We start from the raw sequence: 11,367 nt of genomic DNA on the forward strand, positions 1-11,367 counted from the left end.
TCTTCTGCATCCGGTACCTTTGGCATAGATTTATATGTAGGGGTATTGAAGATGTGAGGAATATCCCAGTGTTATCGTCCATGGGTTGTCTATGTTGTTTGTTTGTTGTTGTTTAACGCCGCACTCAGCATTGTTCCAGCTATATGGCGATGGTATGTAAATTATCGAGTCAAAACCATACAATCAAGTGATTGATATCATCAGCATCGATCCACGCAGTTGGAATATGATGACATGCATCAACTAAGTCCGCGAGCCTGACCACCCGATCCCGTTAGTCGCATCTTACGACAAGCATGGGTTGCTGAAGACCAGTTCTACCCCGGATCTTCACGGGTCGGGTTGTTTATGTTGTTATATGAACGTTGACCTTATACATATTCATATATTATATATATACAATATAAATCTTCTTTCCACAACTATGTTTATAAATCCACTGTCAGCAATGAATTATTTTTTTTAATCCAAGAAATAAAAAAAATGTGAAATACAATTTACAAGCAGGCAATGTTTGGTTTTTTTTAAATTAAAAAGTTATATTAATGGCATTCTCCCCGTGTTATATCCCAGTTTGATATACTAGGAGTTGTTTTCAGAATTTCTCGCCTTGACTGATAACTATGCACACATATTGCACAACGAAGTGATTATACATATGTCAAGGGCATTGTTTGGAACGTTCGTGCACCCACAGTGATAAAACCTCGTCTTAGTCGTGATAACATTCACAGGGGTGCGTATATCTGACTGTCCTCTGATCTGAGGGCGGATCGAGGAACACGTGCTCGTCTGGGACGTCTGATTCAGCATCTCGGGATGGTTTGCTATATCATCATCTTAAAAACACCTAGAGCTTGTTTGAATATATTGATTTGGAAATTATTGTTCATACATGACAGTTAGATTGAACAGATTGTTTATAAGTCAGTTCTGTTTGAATTTATTTAGAACATGTAAGACCACCTCCGCGATCAAGTGGATAGAGCGTCTGCCCGGAAAGCGGAAGGTCGGTTGTAAGATTCTCGACTGCGTCATACGTGAAAAGATGGCACTTGTTGTTACGCTGCCTGGAGCTCGGCATTTAGGTGCTAAAACAAGGACTGGTCGGCTCGGAGTCAGTACACTGTGATTGAGTAGGGTATCAATGTTAAACTGCGGTAAGGTATCTCAACTGACTAGCACTAGAAAATCGTCATTAGTCCGGACTAATACAAGCAGCAGCCACACACACAGACACACACTCGCGCGCGCACACACACGCACATACACATATGCGCGCGCATGCAAGTCGCTACATGAATGCAATAATTATTTGAATATAAATTATGTTATACACGGTAATGGCGTTCAATGCTCTTCTTGAACTAGGCTGATGCGAGCGCTAGACAAATAAGAAAGAGCAGCAGAGCAGCAGAGCTGCATAGTCCGTGCAGTCGATAGCAACAACGAAAGGGAGGAAGGTCGGCTGTGCGTTCGCTTGCCGCAGACCGATTGTTGCAGCATTAATTTCACGTGCACCGTATCACACCCCACTGTAGTTCCCTGTTCAATGCAAATGTATCCTTCCATTGCACACTGAACGCCTTCTGACCCAAAACGCGGTTCACGACGATTCGGCTAAAATTGTTCAGCATTTGTTTGGTACATTTTCTTGCACTTGGCATTTCTAAAGTTATTACTGTGATTATTCAAGACAAGTCGTATATTAAATATAGTATAGTTTTTGTTCGTGCCCGTGAGTTTGTGAGCGAATGCTGTTTAACGCCGCAAAATTCCAGTCATAACACGACAGCCTTTAAATCATCGAATCTGGAACAGGTAAACCAATGACTGATACTATGAACATCGAACATGACCATGATTTTAGCCTATACAGGCCACGTCACTTTGTTGATTGCGAGTCATCGGTCCCCGACGATTTATTTACAGGAAGCCTTCATATAGCTGGAATATTGCCGAGTGTGACTTAAAGCTTGCCGACAAATAAACAAACTGACCTTAAACTACATATTATTATCAGCCAATAACTAAAAGATTGATTAATCATCAATGTCTGCACCCATGGAAGGATGGGCTGTCTGAGGAAGCTTCTCACAGAAAACAATCGTGCACGTCTCTCGCCGGCTCCACTCCCCCGTGCCCCTGCACGTGCACTGACGGTAGTACACCACCACGCTGATTAGGTCATCGAACCGCAGTTACTGCTGTTACTGACGACGGTGTACCAGACTCCAGACAATGCATCAACTACTACTTTGATGTTGTTGCATCGATCTGATGTTCTGTCCAGATGATTAAGTGCTGATTTAGAACCCTCTCCTGGATCGTCAATCTATCACAGGCGGCAGATGTGTATATAAGGATGGCGTTGGGCCTTTTCCTGTATTATGAATTGATTTATAAAGGAAAATACATTTGAGGCGTCTGTCCGACATGCCATCAGAATAAACAATGCCCTCAATCTGCTGCTCAAGTCAGTCTTGAATGCCACTCTAAGTCGTTATCAGCTAATATGATAATTTTATAGCAGTCCTAGGAAATCGAAAGTTTATGTTTGTCCTGGGATTTATTGCTGTAAATACATGTATATCAGTTTTCACATCTACCCCAAGAGCAGAATATTTATGATAAACACTCATTTCGGGACAAGCCAATTCAGGTGACGGAAAGGAGCGAGTCGTAACGAATGCCTTCACACTCAGTATTTCTTCAGCAGTAAAATCAGCCATGCTGGCCGTGAGGATCGGGTTGTGAGTTATAAAAACAACTTAGGTTATTGGTGAGTGGGTGAGTTTGGTTTAACGCCGCTGTTAACAGTATTCCAGTTATGTCACGGTGTGTCAGCTTAATGTTGGAGGAAAGCCCGATGTGATGCAGGTCTCAACTTAGGTTATGTGATAATGTATATACATATCACATGTAAATTCATATGTACACATGTGTGGAATATAATATGTATATATGTGTGTGTGTTTTCCCATCTAGCCCTAGGGGCGACTGTACATCTGTGAGGAATGAGTAATTATAGGTTCTACTACACTAAATCAGAACTGGTTGTGAGCCTTCAGTACAGATCAAGAGACATATGCAGGCTGTGATTGGATGATATTGTATAAGTTTTGTATGTCTTTTAAATGCACATCCATCCAGTAATTAAAACTGCCTATATTTTTCAATATTTGGTGCTGACTTTTTGAACAAGATGACTTGTGCTTTATGTGAGCACAGATATTTTCAAGCAGGTGATATTTGGTGCGGAACTGGGGTTGGTGTGTTCAGCTTCCTGTACTCGGAAAAGGAGCTGGGTAACCTAGCCAAAATTTGTGTTTTTATTGCAACTTTAAGGCCAGACTGTGCACATATGTAAATATAATGGCTGTTGAATGCCTAGTTATTTTTTAAAAAAGCTATAGCGTTACTATAGAAGTCCATGGGAAAACATTTGGTTGTGTGTAACCTGTATATACGTCCATCGCCAACGCCATCTCGCAACTGTCACAACGTCCATTATATTGTTTGGCTCCAGATGGAAACACCACAACACTGACTTTGTAATTTTATTTAAGTTTAATTCAGATGTATATATGGTATATTTACAAATAAAATGTTGTTTTTATTTACACAACCAGCTATATATATTACATTCATAACATGTAATTTAGTATCCCAATGACAATATATTTGGTCGAATTTGGGTGATATTTACAAGATGACCCTATGTAAGTATTCACAATATAGGTGTATTTACAAACTCTTCTCAGAAAATACGCTTTTATCTTCAGTTCTGTATCCATGACAACGCATCTACTCCAACCTGTAGGAACAGTCACTCAGAAAGTTGGTCACGTGACAGACAAGTCCAAAAACCTTAATGAGAAATTACCTGTGACTTCTTGGCCTCTGTTCTTTTTGTTTCCTTGGTTTCAAAGCTGCCTTTTTCTCAGTTTCTGTCACTGAAAATATACCAGATGAAGTTTTTTAAACTGTGCAGGAACAATCTACAATCTGCACGGACAAGGTAGACAGAGTGGACGGAGAACAGCCTGGGCAGAATGGGCAGACCGTGAAACACCCCTGCAGAGATGCGCCAACACTGCTCTGGCTTCGTGTGTCATACATTTTGAGTGAGTGATTGAGTTTGGATAAACACCGAAACAGTGTTTCAATTACAGCACGAAGTGTTAGCATGATATGGAAATATTAAATGTCAACGCCAGAGAATAGCCTCTGTTGATTATCCGACGAAATAGATTCCATTGGCACAAGGCAAAAGAGCGGCGCAAATTTAATATGAATGGATCACTGAAAATCAGTAATGACATCAGGTGTTGGCGAAAAGGGTAAGGAGAAACGCCGGAGTGCCGGAGTGCCGGAGTCCCGGAGTGCCGGAGTGCCGGAGTCCCGGAGTGAAGCAGATAGTGAGTGAGTGAGTGAGTATGGTTTTACGCCGCTTTTAGCAATATTCCAGCAATATCACGGCGGGGGACACCAGAAATGGGCTTCACACATTGTACCCATGTCGGGAATCGAACCCGGGTCTTTGGCGTGACGAGGGAACGCTTTAACCACTAGGCTACCCGACCGCCCCGTGAAGCCGATAAGGCGTTCACCACTATGATAATATTGAATAATGTTGTTCAACCTCTGGCCGTTCACTGGGGTCAGGCTTTTAAGCCGATTTTACCAGTAGTTCTCCATTCACCAAAGTAAAACAAGTTTGACTTAGAAGAAAGTAATGAAAACCTGTTTCATGAACTAGTGATAAGTTTGTTTGTTTGTTGTTTAACACCACACTCAGCAATATTCCAGCTGTATGACGGCAGTTTGCAAATAATCGAGTCTGAGCCAGTCAATCCAGTGATTGACATCATGCGCATCGATCCACACAATTGTGGTACGATGACATGCATAAACCAAGTCAGCAAGTCTGACCACCCGATCCCGTTAGTCGCCTCTTACGACAAGCATGGCTTGCTGAAGATCAGTTCTAACCCATAATCTTCACGGGGCGAACTAGTGATTGGATGACACAGGACATGTTTGTTTTCTTTGCTTAATTTGAAAGGAAAGCCAAACGTGACGCACACCTTTGAAACGGACCAGCACGGTTGTGGTGCTGAAGAACATAGGTTCATACTCAGACCCAAATTGGCACGTGAACCCACGATCAGCGGATCCTGACAAACTCAAGGGATTTATAACTCTGCAGTGCAAATTAGAGCACTTGACCATCAACCCCTCTTTTATAAAAAAGCAGATGAATAAATCAACATATCTGTACTTACTGACAAATGGTTTAATGTTTGTCTCCTGTCGTGACTGCCAGCTAGACACCACGTGACTCATCTCCGAGGTCACAAGGTCATCCCAGTTCTCCGCGACATCATAGAACTTGGCCATGTCGAGCGTCTCCACTAGGATGATGGCGGAGTGGGTCAAGGTGGAAAATGGCGTGTTCCAGTGTGCCCGGATGGAGAGCAGCTCGCAGTTGCTTGAGATGAATCTGTTGGCACATTCCTCCCATCTCTTCACCTTCCTCGTTTCCACGTCGACGACCGCCCACTTACACTGGTAGTCACGGTGGACGTCCAGCAGAGTAGTTGCCTGAAGAAAAACATGGAATGAATTATTAGGAATATTTAGGGATTTCTAACTGAAATCGGAATATATCTAAAATATGAATACGATTGTAGCTCTTAAGGGAAATGAATTTGAGGGTAACGTATATCATTATCATGTTACGCTTGGAAATACATCTGAGCTCAATAGATTTTTATGCATTTTGTATAATTATGAAGAAAATTTCTTTTCAAATACCACGCGAGGTTATGGAGTCTCCAAATTATGTGTTGTAAATATCTCGTAGCCGTCATGACTATAGAACAAACCTATTAATATTGCTGCACTAATCTACCTACCCGCCAGTGGCCAGATTCTCCGGGTACTCGTGAACCATCAATGCTTTCTTGGACTTTCTTTCTTTTCCAAGACATGGCTCCGAGCCTACAACAGCGAGAGCTTCCCCTGCCTCACAGTGGTAGTGAGTTTCCAGCTTCAGGGCGCAGGTCCGGGAGACAAAATCGTTGGGGTCCCGCCCCCACGATTCATGTATCACCCCTTCGAGGTAGGATAGTCGCGTCCTGAAATACGAGATCAAGTTCATTCCAATAGACTTAGGCCACAACAAACTGATTATCTGTTTGTCACCGTATTTTATCAACTATTCTTTTATCCTAGTCTAATCTAATTCCAAGAAAAGAACCCGTAAAGATCCGGGGTAGAGTAGGTCTTCAGTAACCCTTCTTGCTGTGAAAGGCGACAATGCTTGTCGTAAGATGCGACTCACGGGATCGAGTGATCAGGCTCGCTGACTTGGTTAATTGATGCATGTCAACGTGCCCCAATTGCGTGGATCGATACTCATGATGTCAACCACTGGATTGTCTGGTCCAGACTCAATTATTTACAGACCGCCGTCACATAGTTTGACTATTGCTGAGTGCGGCATTAAACAACAAACCAATCCAAACGAAATCAAAGAAAAGTTACTTGCTTCGTGTGAACTTCTTCAAATCAGGGTTTTCTTAGATTCGAAAATGAAGCATACAATTGACGCTTTTGAGGCAGATGCAGATGCAGAGAATTAATTTCTTTTACCTTCTGTTTGTGCGGGGTCCCAGAAGAGGACTTTCTTGTTATCAGTCACAAGCCACGACCATTTGAAGGACGAGGACACCGGAAGTTCAGCTGTGACTTCCCACACATCAGTTTCAGAAGAGGACGGTTTGGCAATAAGCTGTTTTTCAAGTTTCCACCGACCTTGTCTACGGATAGAGCCGAGGAGAGCAGCCTTTCTTCCGCCCTCTTCGTCTTTAAGACATCTTTCGACCATTGTCTGGTAGATGGTACAGCTTGAATACGACCTTCACCAAGTCCGGAGCCATGTTCAACTCACGTGTGGATACGTTTCCGAACTTCAGGGTGCAAATAGCGAGAGACGGATTTCTGTGACTTGACGCAAGCGCTGTGTCTCCAGGAATGAGAGTAACTAAAGGTATGATTGTGACGTCATAGACAGGGTCACGTGACGTTATTGGCAATGTATTGGCCATCATGACGTCATGTAAAGGACCACGTGACGTTGGTGTCACATCTTGCCCATTATGACGCAGAAGACAATGGAATTTCCGTATTTCTATTAGTTCCAGTAGTGAACATAGAATAATTAAATTTTCGTTGTATTCATGGAAATTCCTGCACTCTGATTAGCTGAATTGGTAACGTGTTATTGCACTCTCCTACCCAGAGTTCCATGCGGCCGGCAGCCAGCTAGCATAGTACCTCTGCCACAGGCCAGCGCCATGTGACGATTCGTCACATCTTTCAAAGTCCATTCAAGATATTGCATATGCTTTTCATCCGTTTCATTTTTGACAAGTTTACACATTTTCATAAACAAATGTCAAAGAACGGTTACGGTTCTTTAAGAAAGTATCCTAAAACGTGAACATCTACTTGTTTCTGCGTAGTTATCCTTTGTTTACATTGGTTGTACGGCTCCACGTGCTGTCATCGAAGCCCAACAGAGAGCTAGCGATACGGTCACTTTGAGGTATAAATATATTTTATCATGCAAGTCACTGTCGCAGCTGTAGTAGCATATTTATATAATTATGCAAAACAATATGTAAAGCGCCCCCAAATACTTGCATTAGTCCGTTCTATACTGATTTCTGAAAAAGCGCGTTTGTTTACAAACAAGAGAAAAGTCCGGTCACGTGATATGTAAATTAGCCTGTGGCAGTGGTGTTATGCTGAGTCACCACTGCGACGGAGTGTGGTGTTATTGCATTCATTTCCAAATGAATGTAAAAAAATAAGCCACGCCCGCCGCGGCGCACTACTTTTATTACTGCGGAATGTCGGGGAATCCCAATATTACAGTCGAGGGAATTCCCTTTCTGCTCATGTGTATCGTCATGCACGGGACATTTAGCGACTATCATGCATATTCATTGTCCAAACTACCCTTTGAGAGGCCGAGAATGAATGAAACAGCAAACGTGCAGGCTCGCTCGCCTGTTTTTTTCCCGCTCGCTTCGGTTCAACTTTCATGTCTTCGGGTTTCATTTCTAACTAGCATTTCTCCAGCTGTGTTTTACCGTAATCAGGGAAGTAATGTTTGGATCACGCAGTAAATGACCATGTTATTAGAAACAGCCGCCTTCTCTCGGACATATTTTTGTTCCGGTTCGTTACAGTCTGACTGTTGCAGTTCTTTTCGCCTCTTGCCTTAATTGACAGGTCAAATAAACATTGTTTTAATCCCACTCTCCGTTGATTGGCTACTGACTGTGTAGGCGTGTCAAGTTATGTGCATAAATTAAACGATCACCTGATTCATGTCACGCCACTGTATGTATTCCTGTATGTATGTGTTTATCAATATCGTCATTTTTGTCTGTTTTGATATATGCAACTGTTTTGGGTTAAGCTATTGTAGATAAAACATGTTTTACGTTGTCGAATTTAATTATAAGCATTGACTGTATATTTTTTTCGGTTCATTGAGGTATGAATCGAAAAACCGATGTGCAAACTTTTGTAAGAATCCGCTACGCGGATTCATACAGTTTGCACATCGGTTTTTCGATTCATACCTCAATGAACCGAAAAAAATACACAGTCAATCCTTAAATGATTGACACCATGCACGATGTTAGTAGCCAGGGTCAATGTTCCATTCAGCTTTGAATCACTTTCACAACTCTACCTATTGTGATCTTCGTTTTCGGATTACCGATGCATCGATGATTTAATGTACAAATCCAATACGATGATTTGTACAGTCATTTCCGTTCCTAAAATTGAAACAAAATACTCCGTTGTCTCTTGTTTAGCACCGAATGGAGGCTCCAGGCATTTACATATTTCGTTCCATCTCGCATCGCTCACAACCCGTGTCGAGCAAAAGACAGTATGCCCCCATGTTTGACGTTGACCGGAAATGAAACAGACGAGAAATGGTTATTCGATGGTGATGTATTTGATACGGGTATCATAAGTTGTGTTTTGGACGTTAAGTTTGAAGTGGTTTGGCGACTGTTTTCAGCCTCGTAACGTTTTGATAACGTTTGTAATATTTAGGTCAAATCGATTTTCAAGTGTATACTTTCTTTTGTCCGGGAGTTTATGTTTCCAGCTGTGTAGTTAAAGGGTTTTACTGCATACTAATATCAAGAGGAACGTCATATGTTTATTCCATGGAATCAATATTGGAAAGGGCAACTGTGTTTGAAGTGTTAAACTATATCACGACGCACGCAGCCACGAAACTTTCCGGACAGTGAGAAGGAAGACTGATCGATTTACTTGTAAATGCCTATATTTATTTGAGGGGAGAAGCCAAGTACTTCAATCAATCATTTTTTAGACTTGTGTGCATACTCAACTATATTTCTGGATATGCCTAGCTTACTGAAATGATGGCACTGCAAAAATATCAATATTTCCTGCATCTAAATTCTGGGATTTAGATTTCAGCGTCCGATGGGAACAATTGATCAATGGAACTTTCCCTTCCTTCTATATTCTGTTCCAATCTTCAATATACATTCCCGAGGCAAGGGAGTTAACTAGACTTTTATGGCCAGTTGACTCCCTTGCCTCGGGAAGATGTCTTCAATAGGGGTGAAGGTGTGTTCTCAATGCGTGTATGTATGGGAAGCCGGCTGTACTAGAGTTGTTTGATTCAGAGGGTGAGTGATAGGTTGTTTATGTTAACAAGGCGGGTTTAACGCCGCTTTGAACAGTATTTAGCGGTTACATATCATGAGTAGTATCATTTTAGTATATATAGGAGGAAGTTATGGAGGTTGTAGACATTTAAAGCTACGGTTAAGCCCACAAACGCGGCTATGGTGTAAACAAATACTCATAATCAGGGCAACATATGTGGACTCGAACCATTGATTATAAGATTCTGGCACACCTAAGGGACGCAACTCCACTGCGAATTGCAGCATCTTGGTCACCGTACCCGCTTTTGAAACAGCAGGAATGTACTTATGCGGCGTTCGTTGAAGTGAAGGATAGAAAAAACATCAGATATACGTTACAGATCTAGACAATTACATACTTTACTATGTTCTTTATGTTCACTGACCCGTGAAGATCCGACTAGTGAGTGAGTGAGTATGGTTTTACGCCGCTTTTAGCAATATTCCAGCAATATCACGGCGGGGGACACCAGAAATGTGCTTCACACATTGTACCCATGTCGGGAATCGAACCCGGGTCTTCGGCGTGACGAGCGAACGCTTTAACCACTAGGCTACCCGACCGCCCCGAAGATCCGACTAGGTTGTAAGAGTCGAATAAGTTTGTCGTAAGAGGCGGCTAAGGGGATCGGGTGGTCCGGCTCGCTGACTTGGTTGATGCATGTCATCGTTTCCCGATTGCGGGGATCGATGCTTATGATGTCAATCACTGGATTGTCTTGTCCAGACTCGATTATTTACAGACCGCTGTCATATAGGTGGAATATTTCTATAGTGCGGCGTTAACAACAAACAAAAGATGGGAGCTGTTTTTTCCTGTCAAGTTCCCTCTGTGAATTGTAACGAGTTCTGCTGTTTGTTACAATTTAACCTCGCGTGGTTTGAAGAAGCAAAATCTATTTAACAAAATGAATTAGTTCCGTCTTTCCTTTCGTAATAAGCCGACACACCGTTATATCAATGAATTAAACTGAGCGGCAAAAGAAAGGAAAGTTGTTTTTTGTATTTTATGTAATTAAAAGTTTAAAGAACTGTTGTTAGACTTGATTATGTCTATTCAACCATCACTCATTCCTGCAACAGTTTGTAAACAGTAATCTGTGGCTGGGTAATTTTGTGTAAAAATAAATTGGTTCAATGAAGACTGGGGTAAGAAATGCAATTTCAACCACATGACCCCTACCATGTTTGAAATGTAAATTTGTGCCGAACAAATCAAATTTGTTGATTTTCAAAGATAGGATGTACAAGATACCATCAACATTTGTTTGTTATATATTTTCAATTTTTACATCAAATTGAAAAGTTTTACATCACATTACATTAATAAAATACAAGTAGAAGTATTCTTTGAGTGCTGACTAAGCGCCAGTTCGCTCTATTTTTAGAATAGAATATCGCTCAAGATATTTTCATTTGAAAATCAAATACATGTATATGATAAAATCAACTGAGAGATATATTAGGTTTTTGTACCGTCAATTTATATTTACTTTTCGAACCAAGCTTGTCCATGATCACTCGTAATCTCGGAGTGCATAAATGTTAACAGTGTAGTAATTATTGTGAAGGTCTGTCTCAAAAC

At 41.5% G+C, this 11,367-nt stretch overlaps 1 protein-coding gene across 1 annotated transcript; it reads right to left on the reverse strand.

The window, feature by feature from the left end:
* Positions 1-3,574: 3,574 nt before the first annotated feature.
* Positions 3,575-7,026, reverse strand: LOC124134907. The gene is made up of 4 exons (XM_046500002.2): positions 6,661-7,026; positions 5,922-6,143; positions 5,289-5,607; positions 3,575-3,956 (listed from the first exon to the last, which is right to left on the reverse strand). The coding sequence occupies exons 2-4, from the start codon at positions 5,994-5,996 to the stop codon at positions 3,883-3,885; spliced, it is 468 nt and encodes a 155-aa protein (XP_046355958.2). The 5' UTR covers positions 5,997-6,143; positions 6,661-7,026; the 3' UTR covers positions 3,575-3,882.
* Positions 7,027-11,367: the final 4,341 nt, after the last annotated feature.

This window comes from Haliotis rufescens, unplaced genomic scaffold, assembly GCF_023055435.1.
Source record: "Haliotis rufescens isolate VD_foot unplaced genomic scaffold, xgHalRufe1.0.p SCAF_3, whole genome shotgun sequence".
NCBI lineage: Eukaryota > Metazoa > Mollusca > Gastropoda > Lepetellida > Haliotidae > Haliotis > Haliotis rufescens.

Bases quoted from the DNA above. Each gene is read 5' to 3' on its own strand.
- LOC124134907 (XM_046500002.2), bottom strand. From the start codon at position 5,996: ATGTCTTGGAAAAGAAAGAAAGTCCAAGAAAGCATTGATGGTTCACGA. The intron at 5,608-5,921 runs GTAGGTAGATTA...GTTTTTCTTCAG, and splicing joins GAGAATCTGGCCACTGGCGG to GCAACTACTCTGCTGGACGT. The intron at 3,957-5,288 runs GTAAGTACAGAT...GTATATTTTCAG, and splicing joins AAACATTAAACCATTTGTCA to TGACAGAAACTGAGAAAAAG.